The sequence below is a fragment of the Panulirus ornatus genome, chromosome 37, assembly GCF_036320965.1.
Source record: "Panulirus ornatus isolate Po-2019 chromosome 37, ASM3632096v1, whole genome shotgun sequence".
Lineage (NCBI taxonomy): Eukaryota > Metazoa > Arthropoda > Malacostraca > Decapoda > Palinuridae > Panulirus > Panulirus ornatus.
In genome coordinates, this window is record NC_092260.1 from 22008540 (window position 1) to 22036381 (window position 27842).

The 27842-nt window shown below is 41.3% G+C and overlaps 1 protein-coding gene across 3 annotated transcripts; it reads right to left on the bottom strand.

Annotated features, from left to right (window-relative positions):
• Nucleotides 1-3: 3 nt before the first annotated feature.
• LOC139760576 (phospholipid-transporting ATPase IF-like) lies at nucleotides 4-27805 on the bottom strand. 3 transcript variants are annotated; one of them, XM_071683928.1, is made up of 26 exons: nucleotides 27433-27805; nucleotides 25613-25723; nucleotides 22591-22680; nucleotides 20818-20982; nucleotides 19624-19776; nucleotides 18608-18688; nucleotides 16562-16700; nucleotides 16109-16190; nucleotides 14417-14517; nucleotides 13424-13549; nucleotides 12869-12984; nucleotides 11835-11993; nucleotides 9739-9923; nucleotides 8569-8672; nucleotides 8122-8285; nucleotides 7246-7335; nucleotides 6545-6691; nucleotides 5495-5637; nucleotides 5019-5172; nucleotides 4156-4258; nucleotides 3595-3800; nucleotides 3152-3254; nucleotides 2737-2882; nucleotides 2132-2235; nucleotides 1730-1904; nucleotides 4-1443 (listed from the first exon to the last, which is right to left on the bottom strand). In XM_071683928.1, the coding sequence occupies exons 1-26, from the start codon at nucleotides 27433-27435 to the stop codon at nucleotides 1378-1380; spliced, it is 3216 nt and encodes a 1071-aa protein (XP_071540029.1). In that variant the 5' UTR covers nucleotides 27436-27805; the 3' UTR covers nucleotides 4-1377. The 3 variants fall into 3 exon arrangements, with proteins under 3 accessions (XP_071540029.1, XP_071540027.1, XP_071540028.1); XM_071683926.1 differs by having other exon boundaries at nucleotides 3152-3338; nucleotides 27433-27804; XM_071683927.1 differs by lacking the exon at nucleotides 18608-18688 and having other exon boundaries at nucleotides 3152-3338.
• Nucleotides 27806-27842: the final 37 nt, after the last annotated feature.

A 27842-nucleotide genomic window follows, 5' to 3' on the forward strand; every position in this document is an offset into this window, starting at 1 on the left:
TGAAAACTAAGTTTTATTATCCTCTTCATAAATACAATCGGAAATAGGTTAACAAACAACACGCACGCACACATAGACTCATAGGAATATATATATATATATATATATATATATATATATATATATATATATATATATATATATATATATATATATATATATATATATATATCAGGTATTCTGAAATGAACTGCAAAAGCTCACACAGAAGGCACTTATAATCAAAAGGTACATTGTAGCCTTGAAATGACTAATTTTTGAAGATCTGAAGAATCACTACGTGAAGCGACGTATGGTTGGTAAGGTATGCATACGAATGGAACAGCTCAGTAATGGATTTGTATCATTTCTAACCGTTACGCAAACCGACAAAGTAATTAACCAAGATATACGTTATTTAAAGATATAAAAAAGTTAATTAGTTTTTAAAGATAAGAGTAAAGCAGATGGATGAAAGTTTATAAATATGAAAAAAATAGACATACGTTTTTTTAGGCTAGTTTTTGGCACTGGACTGAAAAACTAAGACTCATCGCTGTGTCGGTCCCCTCCACATACGTTAACGTCTGTGATGTATATTAGTCGACTCTCAGCTGCTGGAGAAGTGTTCCTGTGGTGCTGAGAGTTTATGACTGGTCTGTGAAGTACCTGCATTACCGTAGCCTTTTACGAGAAAACTACCATTTGCCAGGATAATTTCAGGAAAAGTGGTCAGCAATTGTCGAGGTTACTTCCAATGCAACTCACCACATACCTTCCTTCCCTCCCCCAACCCACCGTAGAGACCCCATTTTTGATTTCCAGATGTGCAGGTGAAACACTTCTTAAATATTCTCAGAAAGTTTGAACACAGCAAAAGTTCGATCGAAAATACGCAACGCAAAAAGCTTCCACGGATGCACAGGTAACGTTAACTTTTTTAATAACGTTTGATCTTTTCTTGAAGTAAAGAACCGCACTGGATCTTATTTCAAGACAACCGTGATCTGTGAATCTGAAGTGAGTTTACAGTTAATTTCAACATCCCCTGCCATTTCCTTCCGTGGAAGGAGGTACAAGATAACACTGGAAGTATACAAAGGTATGAAGTTCTACATAATGGACGTATGTCTTTGTTAATAATTAAAACTATAATCCGGGATTCTGCCAGCACAAAATAGTCCTATGGAAGTTCTTTGTTACTTGGATCTATGGTTTAATTTACTGTCTCTGAATCAAGGTAATATGGTAACATTAGTTTCGACACATCATCATGAATAGATACGTCTCTGTTCACAGGAATGACCTGGATTAAGATAAGTCTTTCGGCGTAGGATAGAAAATACCATTTATATCTTTGGCGCAGTTTGCAACGTGACGAGCGGTCCCTCTGCACTATTAACCGAGATCGAGGGCTTCGTTGATGACACCAACTCGCGTCCGAAGAGATTCTTTTCCATTGCACTGAAAACAGAATCATAATGTTTTTAAAGATGAATGAAGCTATGCTGAAGAAATCTATACTAAAAATAAAAGAGAAAAGGTAAATCATAACTTTTCATACATCTAATCAACTGTTTACATTCTTTAATTAGCTTAAAGTAATTAGACATTAGCGTTACATCTTTTTCTTTACCCACCACACGTCCCTCTGTCCTTCCAAAACACTGGCTCTCTCCCTCCTGCGCCAGTCATCCACTCTCACTACGTCTTCCTCATCTTCCCCCCTCCTCCTTCCTGGAACACTCACCTGCACTCCCTTCCTCCGCAGCCTTCGCTCCCTGTCGGTGGAATGGTCACAGACCTTCTCGAGCAGGTCCGGCAAGAGACACACCACCCCCAGGAGGACGCAGGCTAGGAGGAGCGCCGGGCTCTGGAACATTCTGTAGTACACCCAGTACATCCCTAGCCTGCTGAACGGTTCCCTGTCAAGCCAAACAAACGAAATGTTATGACGTAACCTGAGAGAAATCTTTTAGCTTTTTAGTCACTATAATCTAAAAAGTAAAGGAATATGCTTTACTGACTTCACACTGAATATTTTTTTGAGTCGAAGTATTACGTTCGCTTAGATATCACGCTTGCACGGCACTCCCGTGCTAATCAACTGGCAAATTACTATTCAGGGTAAAGTATCGAAGAAGAAACTCACACTGGCAGTCCGCAGTAGAGGAGATACTGTGCCGAGTAGCCGAGGATTGTAAGTACCAGTGAACCAACAAACAACACGCTGAGGTAATTGGCTTGTACCGCAATCTGCGAAGAATAGAATACACATTAAGATGACCGGTGGAAACGATATACCGAGGTAACAAAAAGTAACACTTGATCATCTGTGTTGGTAACATATCATTCAACCTACAGGTCAAAACAGGGTTACATGAGAGAATACAGAAACTGAGAAGAGTTGATTGTCTTCACAATTCATCAGTCTCTTTTTTCATTCTTGAATATTATCTGATTCTTATAAGTCTACAATATTCTTATCTTCGTATGAATACTATGAAATAAAATCCTTTATAATCATATCACGAGGTTCTATGTATGCTCGATTACACACAGACACACACACACAAATTACACATGCCTCTTGCATAACATCACTGAGGAATATGGCGGTAACCGTGTTCTGAGAAGGAAACGTGGACAAGCCCGCAGTTTTCAAACCATTTCTATGTCTTTGAAAAAGAATACTCTGCTATTCTCACAAACATCGTCATCACTCACACTCAGACGCTACACAGAGCTGCCGTTTACCTTAAAATTAGTGACGAAGACACAGAGGGTGCCTAGTGACATGCCGAAGAGATACAGATCGGAGGTCTGGCCTTGAGGTAACCCACAGGTGCTGTCATAGCAAACCAACACCAGCCCGGTGTACATGACCACTGCATGCCACAAACCTACAGGAAGGTCATTTGTTGTGATGGTTATACTGCAGCACAGATGAGCACATAAAAAAAGAGGGCAGTGAAATATGTAACAGATATATGATTCGGAGATTCAGAATAAGAATGCTACTGATGCGTTTACTGTGGAATCTATTGCTAAGCTTAATGCGGTATGCTTTATACGAAATAAGTGGGAAGGTCACGAAGAAAATATGTGATGAGAAAAGCCTAATCTCCCTCAATCTTTTACATTTTTTTCTTCCAGTCGTTTTCTCCCTTACCAAATAAATTCCACTTGAAGAATACCCGCCAGGACATGAGAGCGTTGTTTGAATTCCTCTGGTAGAGATGCGGCCGAGACATCAGGAGGTCTGGGGGCAGGTTCTGCTCAGAGATGCCATACACCAACACCGGTAGAGTTGTGAAGGTAATGTTGTACAAAGTCAGCACCAGACTCTCGTACACGCTCTGTAGAGAGAGAGAGAGAGAGAGAGAGAGAGAGAGAGAGAGAGAGAGAGAGAGAGAGAGAGAGAGAGAGAGAGAGAGAGAGATTAGGCAATGCCTGAGATATATACGATTATGACTGATATAACTCTTCAAGAATACTTCACATCTTAAAGTTGTTGGGATAGCCAGATCATCAACAGGAGATTGAGGCATGACTTATGGAAAATACATTCATGTCAAATGCATCAGGTGTCGTCAAGACACAGTCGTGACTGACCTGCGTCGAGAAAGCATTCCATATACAGTAGAAGAGCATTGGCGTGTTGAAGGTGATGTTCTTGTAGAAGGAGTGCTGGACGAAGACCGCCTCGCGCACGTAGTTCCAATGACCGTGCACAAAGAACAACTTCTGCAGAAAGCGGAACCGAGCGATGCCGAAGTCTGAACACCGTACTGCCCGGCGACCTTCTTTCCCCATGATACCTACGGTGGACAGGAAGCAGAAAAACGTATAATCTTAAAGGAAAGAAAGAAGTGGAGGCCATGCCAGGTTAAGCTCTGGAGAATCATGAACAACGTAACACTTGGTGAAAAGTGCGAAGTGAAATGAGATGCAAGAATTAGGGCTGTCACGATGTTGATAACTGAAGATAAATAACAATCATCAATATTCAGTATAATCGTGAAGTAAAGCTCGTCATCAAAATGACTTAATATCTAAACTTTCTCATCATCAATGTGGCATTGAGAGAGAGAGAGAGAGAGAGAGAGAGAGAGAGAGAGAGAGAGAGAGAGAGAGAGAGAGAGAGAGAGAGGAGGAGGAGGGAGAGGTACTCACCCAGACCCACGTGCGCCTCCTGTATCATGGAGACATCGTTGGCACCGTCGCCGATGGCTGCACACACGGGGCTCTCCTTCGACGTCTTCACCAACCGCACCGTCTGGTGAAGACAAGTAGTAACCACAGATGAAGTGCCATACACACAGACAATCTACATCTATCTCACTCGAACTTATTAGTCTAAACACCAACAGAAATTTGTTACTCTTGTTTGAAGTGGTCATCAAACGAACGAGAAGCAAAGTTTGGGTGTGAAGCACGTTGGACGATTGCTCAACCGGACTAACTGAATCAGAGTTGAAGCTGCCGAAGTTCTTCACGTATGGACCAAAATTAAAAGTCATATACTTCGACATGATCATCGGGCCAACAGTTGCGTGTTGAAGTTAATGAAAAAATATAAATGGAAATGCATCATACCTTCTTGGGGTGCCAAATACTAATGTCCCTTAAAACTTTAAGAAAAATAGTATAATATAATAATTCGCAAACTTTATACGGTCTTCGAGAGACTTGCACCAGAAGCTGGTGTTAAGACACACTTTCCAACTACATAGGCAATCAACCTGGCACAGTATATATATACATTTATATATATATATATATATATATATATATATATATATATATATATATATATATATATATATATATATATATATATACATATATATATCCAGAGATTCTGGACTTTACTGCTGTCACAAGACCTAGAGTAATGGAAACATTACGTCATAACATACAGAAAGTTGAGAACAAGAGTTGCTGAGAGGCCATAATACAGATAAGACTAGACCTGAGACTGAACTCACAGAATGATCGAGACAGCAGGTCATGCGTCACCATCACCGTGAACCCACCTCGGCCTTCTGCCCGGGTGTCATCCTGCAGCAGACAACAGCCCAGCACCTGCGACACAGTCGGTAGAAGTCTTTCCTGAGGTGGGTCAACAACAGCTCCAGGGACACGCCATCCACCACCAGACCATAGGCTCCCTCGGCTGACGACCCTTCCCTGCGGGAATGTAACAGTGCCTCAGGTCGCTCTGGGTGCCACGCGTGTAAGATCCTATCTCTGATATCCTACTTGCAGGTGAGACTCCGGCAACATATAACAATAAAGCAATACCTGAAGATCCTACCGGCACGTGAATTGGTACTTATATGTATGAGTATCTAGAGCTACAATGGGAAATCCCATTTGGATTTGAAAGTCGTAATTCACATGTAAGGTTCTAACTGGCTGTGAGGCCCAACCCACTTGTGGATGGTGCTATGATGGAGAGAGAGAGGAGGGGAGTCTACAGAAAGTAGCTGCAACATAACACTAGACATACTGGCACTGTTGGAGTGTGGAGGCAGCGTGCTCTGGGTCCTGAAGTCCTGTCAGGCTCAGAATGGTCATGAACCTCTTAAAATGACCACACGAGTAGGCAATGTTGACGGCCGTCTCCACCTTGTCCCCCGTCAACATCCACACCTGGGGGAACAGGACGCTATACCACACCTGTTGGGGGGAAGGGGACAAGACAACACAAATGAGGGAAAAAGATGCTGCATGACTTCTAAGAGACCAGGATGCTGCACCACGCCTGGGGGAACACACAATGTTACACCACACCTGGGGAACACATGGCCCTTTACCACACCCATTGATTAGTGCCTTTGTACCACCTCCTTGCCGATGAGAGCCATGACGGCAGGTAAACAAGACATCGACGTTCCCACAGCTGAGAATACATCGCCCCAAGGCATTTGGCCATGTGTTCAACCAGAACTCTCGTTCGCTCCCCGCATCAGACACACGGATGATGGCAACGAGGCCCTGAGAAGCTCTACACTTGCCGTGGGACACTCGACACCTGTTATCAGAGACCTGTGATAGTAATATCAGAAACTCACTCAGAGATGCAACAGCCTGCATCTCAGAATCAACACACATCGCGGTACTCACCGCTTATCATCGTGTCTCAACATCCGACTCTTCATCGCCTATTTTTGCCTCCAAGAGACCTCGTTCATGGAATTCAATAACTGTCTTTCAAAATGTAGTCGCCTCTTGTCAAATACTCAACAATTCTTTTACAAAGAGATCATAGCTTTTGTGCCAATGGGTCGAGTGAAACCCATAACCAGACTCCACAACTTTTCATCAGAGACAAAACACGTTTTCTGGCACGTCTGGCAGGCAGGCGGGGTGGGCCAAACCAAGGAACTTGTAGTTTGTGTTCCTGTTCGCATCGAAGTCTGGCTTAAGAAGGCCTTGTAAAGCCCGCCCAATGATGACTTTAAAGGCTCGAAACTGACGTTGATTGTCAGTCACCCTGAAGAATCGCCTTGTTATACTGGGTAACGTCAGAGACTCACCTTAAGAACTGGAGACTCACCTTGATGCCAGCCACCCGGAGAGCCTCAAGGGTCTCCTGGACTCCCTCCTGCAGCAGGTCTTCTACCCCGGTGGCTCCCAAGAGACTCAGCTTGGCTTCCATTCTGTTTACCACCTGCTTCACCGCCTCTTCCCTCCCCTCCAGCATCTGCAGTAAGGTCACCAAAGTCAACGGTGCTACTGAGGTCATCAGAGTTACTAAGGTCCCCAGGAATACTGGGGTCATCAGGGCAACGATGGTTACTAAAGTCACCAGGGTTACCGGAACCACTGGGGTCGACAGGGTTACCGGGGCTACCAGGGGTCACCACGGTCATTAGGGTCACCAGATCTACAAGGTCGTCAACAAAGTTGTTCAGGTCACTAAGGTCACGAGAAATGTATATCCTCCAACATGACAATCATCTGGAAGGTCGCCAAGGTGACATAACCTTACCAGGATGATCGCCCGAGGTCAAACATCCCCTCACTAAGGAAGGTCAAGGGTCGTCGTACAAGAAAGTGGTGTGGTGGCTCACACAAAGTCGAAATTATCGCCATTTCTCATGTATGACAGTAAATCATGAAAGCATAACTTGTGATCGTATCAATCAATAATACATATACATGATAGATACACAAGCATAGAGACTATGAGGTAAGAATGCACAATCAACGTGAATACTGAAGTATCAATGATGTAAACCAGTTGGCTCTTCTTACCTGGCGGGCGTACAGGAGCTGCCTGGCGAAGCTCTGGTACTGTCGGCGGTGTAGCTCCCTCCTGGCCACCGCCAGGGTCCGCAGGCCCAACTGTTGTTGCCAGAGAGACGGTAGTTTAGACAATAGGAGGACTTACATAGAGATAGAGATAGATAGATAGATAGATAGATAGAGAGAGAGAGAGAGAGAGAGAGAGAGAGAGAGAGAGAGAGAGAGAGAGAGAGAGAGAGAGAGAGACTAAGCAGACAGTGGGCTATTGATCCCCGCAGAGTGTACTTAACGTTCTCTTTGGATCATATGGGTGCAGACATTTTGAATCTATTTATCTACAAACCTAAATACACACACACACATGCCCACAGACGGGCCTCCCTGGTGTAGCAGTTTGCGTTACTGACCGTGAATCATCCCGGACCCAGCCGGGGTCGGGCCAGCACGGGTTGGAATCCTTGGCTCGGTAATCGGCCACAGCCAATCCTAGCAGTTGCTCCTTCCCCAGCTCTTTATATGTGTACTGCCATCTATTTCATCCCTGAGATGAATCAACAGCTAATAAGCTGTACTGAGCTACAGAAAGAGAGGATAAGGCCAACATCAAGAAAGGCTGATACATGCTGTGTAGTGTAGGGATGTCTGGTTGGTATATTGTGTGAGGAACTCTTAAGGTGGAAAAACGCGCGTGTGTTTGTGTGGGTGAGTGAGTAGCAGTAATGCGAATGAATGACTTGGGATGAGGATAATGGTGGTCGGGGTGTTACGGCTGAACCATACAGAGGAAGATGGCAAGCTGCTACGGATGCTTTATAAGGGATGACGTTAGTGCACCGGCCGAGTCAGAAGGCTGAGTGGAAGACAACAATGTCCCTCTCCTCTCACCATGGCGTAGTGGTTGATGTGAGTGAGTGTGGCATCATGGACGGCGCGCTCGTCGGCAGTGCGCACCCGACACCGCCTCAGTACGCTGCTCTCGGCCCCCTTCGTCAGGAGCCAGATCCTCTCCGACGCCTCGTCCCTCACCACCACCGACATGCACTTCCGATCTGGCAACATGCGGAAGCTGGAGGAGGGGTCATGTCGAGTGATCTTCAGACTGGGGTCACGGGTAAGCTGAAGTCATCGAGGTCAACGCACAGCGTTGACCTCGATGTGTCTTCCCTACCAAGTTCATTATATCAGAGAATAAACCAGTAAGGTAACTTCTTTTTAGGGAGGGTCTATCGAGGAACGAACCGTCGAAGGAGGGACAAAGACCCTTGGGGCCAGGCTGAGGTCGGAAGACCCTTGTAAAATAAAGAAAACAAAAAAGAAAAAAAAGATACAAACCTGAGTCAAAATCGAGAACTTGGAGGCGGGTGAACAACTTCCTGCGGCCCAGAACGTCCAAGGTTATCCGATCCTCCCATTGACCTCGCAGCACCACGCCGAACCTGGAAACGGAGCTGGATCGAAACCAGGAAGTGTTTCCCTTCCTACATAACGTTCTGTTTAAGATTCGCAGAGAGAGAGAGAGAGAGAGAGAGAGAGAGAGAGAGAGAGAGAGAGAGAGAGAGAGAGAGAGAGAGAGAGAGAGAGAGGAGTTTCTTGCTTACAGCGGAAGTCCTTCTTAAATCTGTCGAGTGAAGAGCGAGATAACTTTTCCCCCGTTACTAACGTCTTACGAGCGTCCACAGCAGGTCGGTGACACAAGAGACAATGAATCATTTATATTTTCTGGAGTGAAGCGCGCTGACAACACCTGAGGTTTCACCTCGTTCACGTCACTAACCACAGTTGAGGTTTCACCTCGCTTACCTCATTAACAACACATGGGTTTCACCTCATTTCATTGCTGACCATATACGAGGTTTCACCTTGCTTACCTCACTGACAACACATGGGTTTTCAACTGTTGGCTTCATCTTATTCTCATCACCGACCACACCTCAGGTTTCACCACACCTGACGTATCTTAAGAACACCTGGGGTTTAACGTCTCCTACGTCACCGGCAAGAACTGAGGGCTTCACCCACCCACCCCATCTGCCTAACCCACTGTCAACACCTGTGGCTACACCTCAAAAAGCATTTTATTGTGCATTTTGTAAAACGATGATAGTTCTCCCTCCGCATCACCACCACCTTGCCACACCTACCACAGACAAGAAACAAAGACAAATGCTTGCGGTATATGTCAACGTTCCAGATCATCCTTGTGTTACATTGGGTGTATAAGTTACTTCAGCATGACTTATCAACCTGTAACTTTCTACTTCTCACACAAGTGCTTTCACCTCTTGCTCCCTCCACTTCTTCCATCTTTTTCTTTACTTGATTATATTCCTTCTCACTTTCATAGATGAAACAAACGATGGAAGAGTATTTTTTTGAGGATCTGGACAGTCAGGGTTTGCGATATGTCAAAAGTTGCCAAAAACTGCAGAGCTAAAGAAAGACAAGTTGGCAGTTCACGACGTTGCTGTGTGAACTTCCGCCATCAACGCTGTGTTATCTTACCTGGCGCAGGCGTCGACGAGGGCCTTTTCGTCAGGACTGGAGGCCTGGTACTCCGGGGACATATCCTGCAGCTCCAGCTCTTTCGGTGATCCCTTCTCCTTGCCCTCTGACCTCGCTGGTGAGGGGAGGGTGAGCTGCACCGAATGACAGAGTGCTAAGGTCTCCAGGAAGCTCACCAACGCCTCCTGTCACAAAAGGTTAAAGTTTTGTATCTCACTTCATGGCCAATCTTTTGGTGATGTTAGATAGTGCCAGTTTCTTGTCAGACTAGAAAAGAAGCTGATTCTACGAATTCAAGGAAGGAGCAAGTTTTAGTACCAACGCTGAACATTCTTTTTGGACAGTTACTTGAGCAACGTGATGAATTACATGTTGTTATGGACAAGAGGATTGATTAATCAGGATAAGTATGCTTACTCCTGACGGATTTTACCTACATGGATCAACGAAAGTCGTCAAATAAATGCATTTTATTCACAGTTCTAAGACTGGGAAAACAAGATCAAGACAATAAACTGATGTCAGTACCTATTCGTGATGAATACTGGGATGAAATTCAAAACAATGTTCGTGGCTAACATTTTCTCTGCCAGTCATGAACTATAGGGACATGCAGTTAGATATGTACTAAACACTCTTTTTAATATTGTGCTTATACTATGACTCTACGACACTGATCCTTTGATTAGAGTAGCTCCTCACATTATCATAACGCTATACGGTAATCATAACCGAATTTCTGTCAATCACAATTTACATCTACCATCCCCAATTCTGCTCCGGAGTTGCTGAACTCCACCTGTCTGTAGGTATACCGCTAGTGGAAAGTCATCTTCTGCGAGGTTGTACCACCGTCATTCGACGGTTGAAGCGCAGCCTTGAAAAGCTGCAGGACTTACTACCGTAAAAGGAGTCCTGGGGTTATAAAGTGAAATCAGTTCAGCTACCACTTCCATGGGATGGATCAAGTACCTCCAGCCACAGATCACCCACACACACACTAACCTGTGCCTAAATGTCGGAATGAAACTTGGATTTCCACACTTAACGTAGACGCTTTTTACTCTCACTTACCACATTTTATTAATGCAAGTGAAACAACTGTATCTATTCACGTCATTTTGACACACACAAACCGTTTCTACTACATCTGATCGCAAATCACTCATGTCGCCATCATCTGAAATATTCCTGGATCTGATCTGTTGCTTTTCTTATAATATCCATCCGTCTCTTCCGCAATCTATCCCTCACCTTTATAGTTTCAGCTGTACAGCTATATATTTTCTTAACTAGTCTATCATCCGCTGTTCCTTCTACATAACTATACAATCCTAAGAGAAATTCATCCAAGCGCCTTTCTAATTTCATCACATCATCAACCCTCTTAATCCCATGTGGAGTTTACAACTTTACTCCTTCTCTCTGACCCCTATGAACTTAGGTTTCTCATCCATACACAGAACTGGGACGAGTGTTCTTTCGTGCAAGCTTCTTTGCACACGCATAACAAAAACTGGTATTGTGACTACCCTGAAAATCTTTGCCCCAATCAGACGTGATATCCGTAGATTTACCTTCTGTGTAGGACGTAAACAATTATAGAAGCGGAGAAATTTGTTTGTTCTCTCTGATGCTAACGGAATATGCGCCGCCACACTTGGTTGAAAATTGTTAGTGTATTCGCCTGCAAGAAGACTGCCTACTCCGTAGGCATGTGTCCCAATACTAACTCTTCTCGCATACACGAATATCTTGTAAAGTTCTCTACAATTTAGAAATTCATAGCATAACAAAAATACTGCAACTCAGAACATGCATAAACGTTTTTCCATAGCTGACTGTAAGTTCATTTCCGATATGCAATGTAGCGAAAAGTTTCTAATACTTTTATCCAGCGTACACCATCTACCAGCAAAATCAAATCAGTTGTGTCTTTTGTGGATATTGGAAGCCAGACGATGCTCTGATGCATTACCTTATGAACCATGATAAATCAAAAATCAGTTGATACGTCTTCGATGATATCGAAAGGGGGAAGAAGTAAATAAATTAACTACTTCCGTTGGGGACGGCTCGACGCTCTAGCTACTCACCGGCAACTCAGGCAAAGGTCGGTTAGTGGTGCCACTCTCGTCCAAGATCTGGAGGATTCCTGCAACGTCAGCGTACTTCACGCCCTGAACGGAGCATTGCCGGAAGTGCATGATGTTCTCCGTCAAAGTCCCTGTCTTGTCCGTGAACAGGTACTTCACCTGAGGAACCAGAGGAAAGGAAAAGTTCGAAGTTAGCGGGGTAAGGAACTGTTACTTGATGAGAATTTGAATAGGGTCAGTTAAACGAGTGTTCTTTGTGTTTATTGTAAGGTGTGTTAATAGACGGATGTTATGTTTAAGGAACGTTTATAAAGAAGGTGAACAAATGATACGTCAACAGAAATATTCATGGCAACCAGCTTGGGTAACGAAGGAACAAAATAGAAATAGAGGGAACTGGAGGCAGCACGTCATAAATAGAGCAACTTTTTGATGCATTCATCTTTCTTGCAGCCAAAGATTGGCATTTAAAACACTTCAATAAGAAATACAATTTGATAGGCGAATGTTGAAAGCTTTGGTATGGTGGCGAATACTTTCACGGGTACATTCGATGTCCATATCTGAACTTATGTGAGAATTACAACTTGGAAACGTTAATAATGACCATATTTTTATTGACATGTCTAGATATTCAGGGAAGCGAATCTCATATAAAGGCGCTAACCCGTATGCTAACAAGACTGTCAACATTACAACTCCCATAATCATACGTGCATATCTATCTGGGCATCTCATTATTCATGCCGACTCCGTTAATCAAACATGATCACCAGGCAGAATCCATTATAACACACGTTCACCTGGTTCGGCACCAAATCACTCCTGCTTACTTGACTGAAGCCTTACTTATACTCCCCCCCCCCCCCCACCAGATCTAACTAGGCTAATTACACCTGTTTACCCGACCAAGCTCCTTGGATCACATCTTGGTACCTGCCAGATTTCCTTGGATCACACCTGCTCACCGGGCAGACTCCTTAGCCTCCTACACTAACTTGCTTGACCGAGCTCCCAAGACCTCGCATGCTTACCTGGCCGAGCTCCTCATTAAGATCTGATGTGTTGACATGGGCTGCCTCGTTCTTCTCGCCGCCCACCAGATCTTGGTCCCACTTAAGGAACAACGTACTGAGGAACTTCTGCATCTCTGGAAGTCAGGAGAAGATTGTTAGTTCAGGTTGGCTGTATGAGTTAGGTTGAGATTACTTAACGGGGTTAGGCAAGAAAGTTGGGCTTTTCTGATTATGATGATGGGTAAGAGGCAAAATGTGGGATGTTCCAGACTGAAAATAGAAGGTAAGTTGATACCTTGGGGTTAGATTTAGGGCGTCATCCAGGTTAGGAGCAGAAGGTGTTTAGAATGGTAAAAAAGGGCGGGGGGGGGGGGGATTTCAAGGGAGGCTTAATTATATCAGTTTTAGGTAGTCAGTTGGGGACACAAGTTAATGGGTTCCAAGTAGAGAAGACTAGTATGGAAATCGTAGGGTTCTGGTGTGTGAAGCACATATATTGCAAAATAGAATGAAATGAAAATTATGTAAAGGCAAGAAAACAGTGACGTAAAGATATGAAGATGTAAAACTCACCGAGGGTGACGTAGAGGGAGATGGGAATGATGTAGCTGAAGATGACGAGAAACGAGACGCCGTCTTGGTACACGTCGGCAGCCGTAATGGTTTCGTTAGTAGGCAGGTCCAGGTACCACATCTTATCTGGAAGACGAAGGAGCCAAAGGATAACAGACGTGTAGAACTATGATGTTAGGTTTAACATAAGTGTTCATGATATGACACTGTTTGGAACCCTCCTTGATTCATCAGATATTTTATGAAACCATTCATGATTAACTAGACAGTTTACAGAACCATTCATGATCAACTAGACAGTTCATAGAACCATTCATGATCATCCGAACAGATTCAGCTTGACTGAGTTGTTGCTTCTATTCATTATTCATGGGCTGCAATACTTCCCGATTACCAAGGAAAATATAGCACAAATTGTAATGGCCTTTGGACAGGTGAGCTAAAAAGTAGACTGAGTTATACAAGAACACAGAGGTATAATACTGACACAATACGCACTAGGATTTTTTTAAAGTATTTAAAGAAAAGAATAAAGAAGTATAGGATTCTTTTTTTAAAGTATTTAAAGAAAAGAATAAAGAAGTATAAAAGGCTGAGATGACCCTGCGATATACGTGACCACTGCCGAAAAACAACCGAACGTTATCCATGAGCCTCCCTACTTTCAACAGTACATGAAATGTTTCTCTTCAGCAAAATATTTCCGTTCAGCACTTAAGAAATCGACGAAAAATGATTTGACTTATTTTCTTTTGCAAATCTGGCTTCAGTTACGTTAACAAGAACTTAATGTATGAGACCAAGGAAATGTTAGCGTAAAAGATTTACAGGTGTTGCGACTCGTGAGATGGTGAACGCTAATATGTCTGGTTGTGTAGTGGAAAGTTCGCTGTTGTGATTCTGGGTGTGTGTTAAGGTGCACACGGTCTTTAGCATTAGTGATGAACATATGTTATTGTTGTGTTATGGTCTATAGAAGATGTTGGTACTCACTAGTGACGTCCTGACCGTACAGTTGGTACTTGAGAAGCATACACCCCAGGATCTCCAGCACCAGCAGCGCCAGGAAGAACAGAAGTAGGTAGTTCATCGACCTGAAGGTCAAAATTCGTGTTAATATACGAGTTCATCGGTAAAATGTTTAAGAAACTGGTTGGGTATAGCTGAGGGACACCTAATGTCTCTTTTCGATATTGTGTAAACAAACTGTTTTATAGGTCCAGTTTAGGGGCACCACAGAAACAGCTCACTAATAATTTGAAAGAGACGCATAGCAATGGACTATACATTTCTTTGAAGTGACTTTGACTGAGTTGGAGTAATTTGGAACTTTATATGTACTGTAAGAATAAGGAATTGAGTGGGGACAGCTATAATAATCGAAGAAAAGTGACATAAAAAGTTAATCAGAAATCAACAGAACGTATGAAAACCTCACCACTCTTCGTGTTGGGGCCGTTAATTACATTGGTTTACAATATTTGATTAAATGTACATCATCATGTCGTATCCGCTGCCATCAAGGTTGTATGCAACGAGAGGCAGTAATCCCAATCAGAAAGCAAGTAAAGTCGGCGGACATGCCACCTAACAACCGAATCCAAAAAACACCATAATTCACTCATCTTCAAATATAATCTAAATTAAGTTTAGGTAGCTAAGGGAATTTAGTGTAGGTTCTCTGTGGCTCTCGTTTTGTTTCACGTATCTTACGCCACATTTTCCCTAATTATCATAGCCCTTCCCATTCGGCACATATAATATTGTAGGTTGAAAAAATAATGTTCCAAATCACGCTAATTTATCTGAATTATTTCACAAAATATAAGAAAGGCAAAGAATTACTTTCTGAAATATAAGAAATCCAAAGAGTACCGTTTCTAGCAAATCCTGAACTTATTTCTGTGGTGCCCCTAAACTGGAACTTTGCCATTCAATTTTACGGTTAAATGCATAGGAACATAACCTAGCCTAACCTAGGAAGATGTCTCACGAGAATATTACCAGTTCATTTACTTATCAATTAAGACAAGTAAGGTAATTCGTGGAAATACGTTACTGCAAATAATGATCTAGGTGGTCGAGTGTATAATTTGCAACCAACTGAATTTTGGTTCTGCAGTTGAATTTTTAGTAAGTGTAGTGTGATGGTTAGTGTCCTGTCCTGAGTTTGGTGACCAAGGGACCGTAATACCACTTCCCACCACACTACATAATGAACTAGGCTGATCTAGGCCCTCCTATAATCCTGTCATAACATCAGAACCAACCAAACTAATTGACACAAAATCGGGATGGATATTTTATAAACTTCCTTCTGGTTTATATTGAATATTCTAATACCATTGCTGCTGGTAAAATATCGCACTAAATGAACTGTAGAATGAGTTACACAATCTGCTGATAGGGGGCTTTCAGTAAAACGAAGTTTGCATTTCAGTTTTGATAAAAGCATCAATTTTGTTTTTGTTTTGGACTGGATGTTCATTTACGTGATCATTTCTTTGGTTTCCATTGATTTCAAGTAATACAATATAGTGGATATCAATGCCATCAAGATCCTTAAATATAAACGAGGTTTAATGAAGTGCTAGAGGAAACTTTACCAACGGAAATGCTAATATGTAATATGTCAGTCGTATGTACTGTTCATGATGTTGTAACATTTGAAAACTCGGTACTCACTTCTCTACTGAGGAGAACTTTGTACTCTTAAGCTTGGAGTTGAGCGCCATCTTTGTCTCCTTCCCCGTGTACACAGCCACTCCTGGAAGATTGACGTTCGTTAATAGTGAAGTGTTTTGATGAAATTTCAGTTTGCAGTCAGTAAACTGCATTTGATATGATATTGTTTGTAGAGTTTCTTGACTTGCAGCACCAGCGCCTTATAGGAAGTGTCAGATATGGTGCCAGCACCCACTATTCATAAATTTTTAACATGGCTTCATCACTCACCGTTCTCAGGACAGCATGTCCCCGACACGGTGCAACACCCACAATTCACAACTCTGGAACATGCTCCCAACACCCAACACTTCACATCTATGACGACTCTAGCACTCACCATAGACAGTGGTGGCGTTTTTAAGCTTGGTTCCTCTAAGGAATACAGATCTGTGAAATGACCCTAGCACTCACCATAGACAGTGGTGGTATTTTTAAGCTTGGTTCCTCTGAGGAGGAGGTTCTCGGACCCCAAGGAAGCCCTGGCTGGCTCAGCGTTACCTCGGTACACCTCAAGACAACCCTTGAAGTCGTACAGGTTGGCATGGGGTGCCTGGCGAAAGGATTTCAGAAATTTTACTAGAGGATCACTTGAGTCAATATCTCTCCACTGATACTGAATTTCCCTGAATATCACTATTTTTCTGTAGACATATAAGCAGTTGGCATAGTCGAAAATAGTCTAAACTACATGATTCACACACACACAATATATATATATATATATACATATACATATATATAATATATATATATATATATATATATATATATATATATATATATATATATATATATATATATATATATATATACCTCGCAAACGCGGGAGACAGCAACAAAGCAAAAAAAACAAAGAAGTAGGTATTTGAATATTTTTTTTTTCTTTTTGTTAATTTTGTCTTGGATGGTGGTCTGGATCGCTAAACACCCAGTGGTTCGATTCTTATGTGATATTCTGACAAAATAGTTCGGGCAGAATTATATATTTTTAAGGTACAGTTGAAATTTGAGGAAATTCGGCCCTATAACTAAGACGTTATGGCTATTTAAAGAAATTTCTTCCTCTAGTAATGGCTACCATGTTGGATAGTTGTCGGTTCCCGCAGACAGTCAGGTGGCCACCAAAGAATCAGTCCAATCATGCTTGTCTTAGACCCAGCAGTTTCATAGATGAAGTATGACAATGGACGAACGACAAGCTAATTGGACCAAAAAAAAAAATTTCCACCTGGCCCTCGGCCAAGTGAGCTAAAAAGGGCGTAGAAAAGTACCTACGAACTGTGCCATACCAACCAGCGTTTGATATATCAGTCTATTTGGCCAGGGCCTTGAACAGCATGACAGCAGAGACAACACTGCAGTTTGATTCCATACTAAGCTATAGGGTAAGAAGACCTCAAATACCATATTCAGGCTTACATTAAGGTAAAATTTTGTCTTTGGCTCGCATACCATATTCAGGCTTACATTAAGGTAAAATTTTGTCTTTGGCTCGCGTGTCAATATTTCACGTGTGTGTCGTAAATTCGTTACAGGCAGTGTCAAATTTTCCACTAGTCATCCTTGGTAATGACGGCATTGTCGGTACTAGAGGTTAGGTGAGTAGTTGATGGCATAATTATGCAAGGAGGAGTTTTATTATCAGTGGTGATAATATATCTTAATGAAAGTCAAAATTTGTTATTGTAACAGTATGTTAAGATTATTGTGGTTATACGTGTGGGTGAACAAGTAGAAGAAGTGAGAAAGAGTAGGTCTGAAGGTGCTTATTTTCCAATGTCAACAGACGCGGCAGAATTTTAAGAAAGTTTCTGAGACACCTATTTTCGAAAATCTGAATGATTAATTATAGCTTGAAATCTCCTGTTGAAAGAACCATCCTGCGTTCAGTTCACATATCTTTAAAGGGTCTGTGTTAGAATATTTTTTTTTTTTTTAAGATGTACATTCGCGGACCAAAGTTCGGAGACAACTGTTCCAAGCTGTACCGTGGCATTTATCTCGATAGTCAGAGCTTTTACTAGGTACTACATGTATCGGGGAACTCGGATATCTCAGGACTACAATCCTCGACTGTACAAGTGTGTGTGACAGGAAGGTCTCGTCACGATAACATGCGCCGAACCGGTCTTTGACCACCTTCTCTCCTGGAAGGTTTCTATTCGACGTCGTGGTGGGAAACGGTGTCAGTTAGTGTATGCATTTAGTTAGTAGCTTCTGACAGTAATAACTGCACATTCACTCCTTCACTGCGCGATTTATGTAGGATGGTACCAAGATTTCTGAGTATATAAATATCTTTAGAAATTTTCTAATCTAATTACCATTTTGACGTGTTTCACTGGAAGGGAAGTTATTTCTAGCGTGAAGTATTGAATGTTTAGCTGACACAACTACTGACTAGAAGCGTATGGACGACCAGACACTGACGCACTGATATGAAACATGGGGACTGACCTGGCACCGTATCGTCGCCCGTAGTTTCCACAGGTCGTCTGAAGAGCGGAGATCTCTGGTGTCCGATGGGCATCGGAACGTCTGGTGGAGGAGTTGGGAATTGCATAAACTTTTTTGAAAAGGAGTAACGGGGGAAGAAGATTATGAAAGGGTTGAAGAGGTAGCAAGAGAATGAAGGAGTAAAGGAAGTTACAAGGGTCTCCCTAAGGTACACATGTGATCTGAGTTGGATATTAGAACGTTCATCTTTAGCATAAGAAATGAGAAGTTCAGGTTTTTTAATATCGGTGGTTTAGGGTCAAGGATGATACCAGGAATGATCAAGGCCTGTTTGGCTATCACCTGATCCATTGATAGAACAGCATGAGTATTTGAGGTTAGTTGTGACTTCGAGGGCTGTTTATCAGCGGAGATATACCATCATATATAACAACACATGGTTATTGGGGAAGTTTAACATCGAGAGATGTAAATTGTGGGAAATGACTTCACAGCCGGTTGATGACTGAAGTTAGGGACCGGTATGGTGACATATGGCAATAGGTTTTAGGGTTAGTAGCGACTTTTAGGGCTAGATGTGTCGCTAGATATCTAGGCCACCTATCCACTGGTGATGGTTCGAGACGAAAGTAAACCCTGGGCCAGAAGTGAGAGGTGAGCGAGCCAGCTTATCGTTTATATTGACCGTCTGGTGACTGGTGAGAAAGGATGAGCCTGGCTAGTTGGCTGGCGGGAAGCCTTCGGAGGGAACTGAGAAAGGTGATCGGGGAATAGTAGAATGTCCGGCTATGCTTGTCGAAAGGGAATGTATCAACGAAATTGCACACCTCTCACAACAAACAAAATTATCTTTTTTTTTGACGTGTTTTATACTTTTTTCAAACTTATTTCATAGTCTTCAAGTCTTACAGTAACCTCTGACCAGACCTACAATAACTCCAAAACTTCCCCACCTACCGACACATCCTCCTGCACCACAACTACGACAGGTACCCTGAGACACGCACTGGACTTACCTTAAGATTAGTCTCTCCGTCGAGGTTAGCAGTGGTAACCTCACACTTGGCCCCGGGGTCGCGGGAAGTCAGGAGGAGGAGGTCACAAGGAAATTCTTCGTTCTCCCTGACCTCCACGATATCTCCCACTATGACCTTACTTCTCCTCACCTCCTGCTCGAAAAATGTTTTTTATGATTTTACCAAGATTTAAACGTTTATGATATTGTTGAAATACTTTTAGTTCACAGTACTCGAGACTTCAATTGTTGACAGTATTCAACAAATGTTATTAGGTAACAACATTGATAGATAGTCATTTCAGAGACTGTAAAGGCGGAATCACTTGCATTTCTTGTGTAAATTTCTTACTTTTCTTGATTTCCGTCACTTTTTTCACGTACTTTGTCACGCGCGAGGAGACAACGGACCTGTTATTTCGTTTTCGTCAACATCAGGTAAGGTGCGGCAGATTAATTAGGAAGTTAAGGCTATCCTACCTTTACTTGTGTCAGATAATGTTGGAAGGCCAGGCGTGGTAAAGAGCGTTTTTGGATGCACTCATTGTTTTTGTGGGGAGAAATTGAAGGTATTTATCGCAAATGAGAACTCTTCTCTGAGCACCAGCCTATTTTAGTGTACACCTTCCTCCTCAATGAATTTGTTGTGCACACAAGATCTGTAACGTTCCAAAATAACGATGGAACCTTATGTATTCAATGAGGCACTCTTCATTCTAGGATTTCCACTAAAGTGAATGCTACGAAAGCCATGGCGAAATTTTCTGGCAAGCGGATGAACTCACACGGTACGAATGTAAATACAACAAATGAGATCCTTTTGTAATTATCAAGGTTAATCTAATAAATTTGAAATTCTCTGTTTTAGACATTATTTAATAGAAGTAATTATTAGAAATAATTATAATTATTCTGAAGTTCCGTATATTTTATATAATCGAAGATTTGCACTCTTAAGTATAGATTTTGATTTGACTAAGAAACCTGAAAATTTTGGGATCAAGACGAACCATTTCGTATTTCTCGATGGGCCTAAATTACCGCAGATACATGAAAAAACGGAAAGCCAGAAAATTCACACGAAAAAATTGCTAACATGACGCCGCCTTAAGGCACAAACACAAGGCAACGATCCGTGGATTCTGTATTTTCCCGCGGTTTTCAGTTCCCGCGCTCTGTGGCCCAGTACACTCACCGTGATCACGCCATCTCGCAGTACCCGGGAGGGAGCATTGTTAACCTTGGTGTCCTCGCAGTGTCTGAGCCAGTCCTCGTAGGCTTGCTTCACCGCCGTCACCGTGATCACCACCACAAGCGGCAGGAGACTTGTCATGGGCGACACTGGACTCTCGATGCTCAGCTGCAGGAGGCAAGACATACTGACTTTTGATCATGTTTCTTATCTTCAAAGAATCCGGAATTTCAGTTAGTTTTAGTTACTTCTCTAACCAAAATTTCAATAAGAAAGATTTCAAAAGTCTTAGTTGATATCATAATCAAAATTTCAAAGGTTTTAGTTAAACCTCTAACTGAAATTTCAAATGATTTTTAGTTGATAGTGTAACCGAAATTTCAAAGGTTTCATTCGGTGTCAATAAATGATTTTAGACATTATATCTTGTTATGCCCAACGTTTTTCTCATTATTTTACATTGGACTTTCATGTTTTCTCTGTGATAACTATATTATCAATTGTTAGATGACTTAGAAATAAAATGTGGGAATGCAAAGATACCCTTAGTAAAAATACGTTAATCTTTTCCAACAGATTCTTGACCTATGTTGTAGTGACAATTAATATTGGTTTGAAATGACGTAACCTCGAGTTACCGTATAATGTCACAGGGACAACATATTAAATCATAATTTATGGTATTTTTGATTTTCTACAAATATGTGTACAGATGTCTATGAATATTTGAATAATTCAGTAAATTTTGCTGAATTTTTTTCTAACCCACTTGCAATGAAATTCTCCTCTTTATTTGCATGATATACTCTTCAGTTCTTAGCCCCGTAACGTAGTGTGTAGTACGAGATGGTAGTGATTTATGTGTGTCAGTTTGACTGTGAATACTTTTCGGTCATATGTCATCTGAATCTGACCGTCCTATGACAATAGATTTTTTTTATTGTTTTTCTTAGTAAAACTTATGTTTGAAAATATCTTTTTCAAAGTTGGAAAATATGCTGTCTGATGGGTTTTTGTTTTTGATGCTTTCGCCTGTAAAAAGTTGATGTGGGACTTATTCATCTCGTCTGTTAGTTCTGTTTAGAGGTATTTTGCAACAGTAAATCAATATTATGAAATGCATGTAAATTTAATACCGTAAAGGACCCCAATTAACGTCTTTTAAAGCCAGTCTCTCGCCACATAGAAGATCAAGGTGTATTTGGACGTTTGGATGTGGTTGTAATGGGAACAAGATTGGTGTATCTGGTGTCTAGAACGATACTTCCATACAGTCATCATGCAGCATATAGCAAGATCAAGATGAAAAGGAATAAAGTTACAAGTGCAAAAATTAGCTTAGCGTTTCGTGAAGGGTGTGTATGTGTAATTACCTGTTTGTACAGTACGGAGGGAGAGAGCTCTGCACGCGAGGGACCCTCATTTCCTGAACTTTCTCTTCCAATAACGAGATTGTGTGTGTGTGTGTGTGTGTGCGTCTGTGTCTGTGTGTGTGTGTCTGTGTGTGTGTGTGTAATCAGTGATGCTGTACAGTAAAATCATTTGCTGAATCAAGTGTAAAGTGCATTTATTTATTATTTTTTTTTTAGCCACGTTAAAAGAATTTAGCGATGTTAACATTCTGACGAATTTTCTTTAACGCTAAGTAGGAGTTTTAATCATTTCCTGTATCATGTACCTGGCTAATAGAATGTCATACCTATATGAACAGTTGACAGGATATTAGCGTTTAAATTGAACTCGAACTTTTGAGTCTGTGGAGCGAGATTCCCTTACGTGTATGCCGGCCAGACAGAGGAAGTAAAAGTTGCACAGCCGGCGAAACTGTTCGAAGAGGTTCTTTGGCAGGAAGGTGATTAGGCTGTACTGGAAATAGAAATAAAGGTAATTAAGTAAGTTACATGAAAAGGTGACTTAATTTAAACATGAGTTTATATTAGTGCTGTACCTTGCATGGTATTTTTGATAGAGATTGGGTTTGATAAACGTTATCAGTAAAATGGAAAGATAAATGTCATCTGTAAAATATACGCAAAGATAAATAGATATTGCTGTGCTGAAGGATGGTTGATATTGATTTGCATCACCGGTCATGCTCGTTGCATCACTGGTCAAGCTGATGCATCGCCGATCAAGCTGTGTTGCATTACTAGTAAAACAAAGCTTTGCATCATTTGACATATCTTTACGTCACCTACTTAAGTCACGTTTTCGTTGCGAGTTGATCCTTGTTGTGTCTGGTCAGACTTGTATTCATTCAAAAATGATCCCATCTTTTGTCACTCCCCCGCAAGTCACTCACTAACATTTAAGTTAAACCTCGCGGTCTTTCCTCACCGTGACCCAGGGTATAGTGATTAGCATTTAGGATTGGTGATGTAAGATTTAGAATTAGATAGTTTATAGTAGCGACCAAGAAGTGGTTTCCATTGACAGTCACGTTTCGAATGGAGTTAAATAGTTAATCGTAGTGACCAAGACCAAGAAGTGGTTTCCGTTGACAGTCACGTTTCGAATGGAGTAGTATCATCAGTGTTTGCTTTGGATGTAGAGTGAGCAAATTGACCATGATGTTTACATAACTTATATCAGCTTAGTGGGCAGGGGCTTTCCCGAATTGGTACTTGCTGTAGGTGAGATGAGGAAAAATTCCATACCATGTTGCACAACATTTCATGTTCTTTTGATACAAGCTACATACAACAGGTCTTGTTCTTGACATATGTGCATAACAGTTCTTCTTGACACGTTATATAGTTTATGTTCTTAGTACATGTCATGTCATATGTTCTAGGCACATGTGATATAACTTCTTGTTTTCGACATATTTCTTGTCATATGAAAAAGAAGTTCATGTTATAAAACAATTCTTGTTTTATAACAGTTTTATGACAGTTCTTGGCCCTCATACGTATTGTGTAACAGTTCATGTTCTTAACGCATGCCTATTATAATGAGAGCGTTAGTGGTCTTAGAATTATCTTGAGAACTTGTCATGTCATGACCGCTGGTTGTTCTTTCCTTATATCTTTCGAAGAACTGTTCACTCTCTAAGTCGTCAGCCAGTTTAAAAGCTTAAAAGATTAAAATCGTGTCACCCCTGACTTTTCTTTCTTTTAAAGACTTAAAGATTAAATTTGTCACCCCTAACTTTTCTCTTTTCCAATGGTGGGCAAATGTAAGGACTGTAACCTTTTCCTGTGACTCGGCTCTTAATTCTGGCACCAACTTTGTTGCCATACTCTCCACCTACAAGATCTTATCATCTCTTTGTGCTTCCATATTTGGGGTGACCAAACTTGAGAATCCTTTCCTAGTGTCGGTCTTATGAAGGATGTGACCCATATATTTTCATTCTGCTCCAACTTTTGCCAGCAGACAGTTTGTCTCTTTTGCTGTTCTCTGATGTCATCTATTTCCTTCATACACATAGATAAGATCTTGCAGCTTGTGCCCCGTTATATAATAATTCCTATTGATGTCTTTTGTTGTGTCTCATTCTCATTTCTTTACATTTACTCGGATCGAAATTCATCAAAGATTTGTCAGGCCAGCTACGGATATTGTTTAGACCTTTTTATTCCCTCAAGACTATAGCATCATCGGTAAACAAATTTAGGTGTTAAGTGCAGTTCTGGCAAGTCGTTTTGACGAATGAGAAATAGCAGTGGTCCATGCATATCTAGAAAGCTTTCTTCCCCTCAGCTGCCAGGGTCTTTAAGGCCACCAGTGGGATATTGTAAATAACCACCAACCGAAATTATCGACACTTCCTTCAGATGTTTAAAACAATACATGTCACACGTTCTCATTGCAAATCCCTCCCTGTTCCTCGGACATGTTTACTTTTTTTCCTTCCGCTGAATTAATTTTCGTTTCTAAAGTCTCCCATGTTCCTGCCTGTGATTTTCCATCTTCTTAACCAATCTCCTGCTTGTTACAGTCAGACGGTATCTATCTGGCATTCCAGAAACACACAATCCACCCGACCTCCCGACCTTCTCTTGTTTAAAACTTGAGTTCAATCATTGAAGAGATTTGTTGCGCATGACCCACCTTTCGCTAAAATTACGTTACCTCTCGCCGAGGTAGTTTTTCTTCTGCAAGTGGTCGTGTGTCTATTTTCTTGCTATGTTTCTCGCTATATTACTGACCATGCTCGTTAGAGATACTTATCTTTAGTTCAGCACAATATCATGGTCTCCTTACTTAAAGATAGGCACGGCGTATGCTTTCTATCACTCTCATAACAATACACTCTCCTTCAGTGACATAGTGAACTGTATTTCAAGCAGTCAGTTAGGCGTGTCCCCTTTTCTATGTTTAAGCAGAAAATAGAGCTTATGATTGATTATATTTGCAACATTGATGAAGAGACATTAAAGGACCATTTATCCTGAAACTGTTAATGACTGAGGAGCAGAAGTAATTAAAATGAATTAGTTTTTTTTTGAGTGATTATGATGCTGGTTATTTTAAAGATGGGGAAAAAATATCCCTACATGATTAACAGTCAGTTATAGTTTACAATGATGAAAGACTTACCAAAGATAGTCATGCAATTTCGGAAGATGGTGAAATGTTATGCTTACACCAGCTGATAAGAGTAAGCATATAGAGAATTAATATCATCTCTAATATCAGAATTTTATTTTGGTATTCATCGTTAAACTACCCCCCAAAAAAATATAATGATAATCGTGGTGGCTCTTCCTTTTACAAGTAGCCAAAACATGTAGCAGTTGTATAAGCTTATTCGATAGATGTTGATGGCAGTGAAATACACTGAAAGACTTACTTTAGTGGTGGTAATGGTGTTGTCAGGGAAGCGTGTGTCGGCCAGCGAGTCTGGCAGCTGTCGATGCAGATGCCGGTTTACTAACACCGTTCGGACTGTAATGGACGGTGCCTGTACGGTGACAAAAAAAAAAAAAAAAAAAAAAAACTTATTATATACTGAATCAGATTTTCCTCCAGATGAAATCACTTAATATTCTATGTACATACAACGTATAAATGAAACTAGCCAGTGACTCTCTCCTTGTATAATCATCCATTACATGCAAATGAATTTATACTTACATACTCGAGGCCCATATTTACTGCTGTTTTCTCCTGTCTTGTGTTCACAACTTATCAGGCCACATTGGATTGCTGATATCATTCGTGAGCCATACATTAGTGGCGTGTTTGAAATTAGTCGCTTATTTGATGTTCATCTCAATTTTTAAAAGCAGTTTCTCTACAACTCAGTGATTACGAAAGATAATGATAACTGCACATGTACATATGACAGACTCGTTGGGAAACTCGTTTTGGGGAAGTTAAATTGAATATAATAGCATTGTGGGTATGGAAGGGATAACACTGCTTAAAGTAGTTTCACTAGAACCATAATTGGTTGTAAAGAAAAGAATATGTATAAATGAAAAGCATGAGTGTTATGAATCTAAACACGTTTACACATCAGTAACTCTGATATTATCGAATATGTATTTAAGTTTCTACACAAAAAGCAGGATTTAGCCACCGCCATTTTAATGAGGCAAGCGCGGGTCTTATCTCTGCCCTTGACGACATGTTGGTTTGTAAATTTAATTCTTATCAGAGCTTTGTTTATTGTTACTCAACTGATTTCTAGTCTCTCTCTCTCTCTCTCTCTCTCTCTCTCTCTCTCTCTCTCTCTCTCTCTCTCTCTCTCTCTCTCTCTCTCTCTCTCTCTCTCTCTCTCTCCCTCTTAAACCTAACATGCCATCAGGTAAATCAGTTTGCAGAGGACTGAATATATAAAATGACAGTAATGTATCAGTATTTCATACAGTTGTAAGAAGTATTAACACGGTCAATCCTCTAGTGGCCATTCTCCACACATAAAGTGTAGGAACGAAAAGCATAGAGTTGTGCTCTTATTTAATTGCTCACTTAACCTCATGGTAGTTCTTGGGGGAAATTGTGAGTTTTTATTAGATAAAAGCTTCCAAATTTCATAAAACAATAGCAAAATAGTCAAATTGGCAATTGGAGCAACAGATCCTGTTAAAGGAACATACCGATTTTTTTTTTTTTATGAAATAGAGAACAGCTGAGTAGAATAGTAGCATATGATATCATCTGTATAGACTTCCACATGCAAGACTTATGTTAGATAAAAACTGATACTTGTTTTGCATTAAGGTAAACTGAATAGAGATGTCTGGCCTGCAGACGGCAACAAAGGGAGCTTTTATATTAATCATTGAAAACTGAATTCTAGAGAGTGAACAGAAACAGTGGACTAAAAGTTAGAGGAGGAAGATAACTTGCAAATACCTATGTACAAGGAAAATATTTATTTGAAATTAGGGTCATCAAGAAAAACGAATAAGGTACTTGGTACTGTCATAAAAGGACATAAATAATTGAATTGTTAAAAACGAAATAGAGATCAAACTTTTATCGCCAGTTAACCTGTTATCATTCACTAGAGAAGTTAGAGATACTCACTCCATTCGTCATGTAACCTCGTGACAGTACCTCATTGACTCACGATTCTCTCTCTCTCTCTCTCTCTCTCTCTCTCTCTCTCTCTCTCTCTCTCTCTCTCTCTCTCTCTCTCTCTCTCTCTCTCTCTTTACTTACCATGTTTGACACTGATGGTATCCAGCATGTCTGTGATTGCCACAATTCCTTTTCACTTTAATTTCCACCGTACCAGGGCGCCAGTAGCCTTCATTCTTGTGTACAGATGGTCACCAAGGTACCCTCCTACTTCGCTCACAGCAGCTGCAGTACTGTATTGTGAGGCGCCCCACACGAGTGTAAATCTCCGTCCTCGCACAGCACAAGTAGATGATTACAGTATGGCACACACTCGTTCTCTGTGGCTCCAAGATGCTGTTAACAGGACACCCCCAAAACCGACGACATGTCACTGCATGGACGCTGGGAGGGTAACTGACACAGACTATAAGGACACTGGATAATATCTGAGCGCATAAAGCAGGCACCACGGATGGTGTCGAGGACCCTATCCCGTCGCGTAGGGTGTT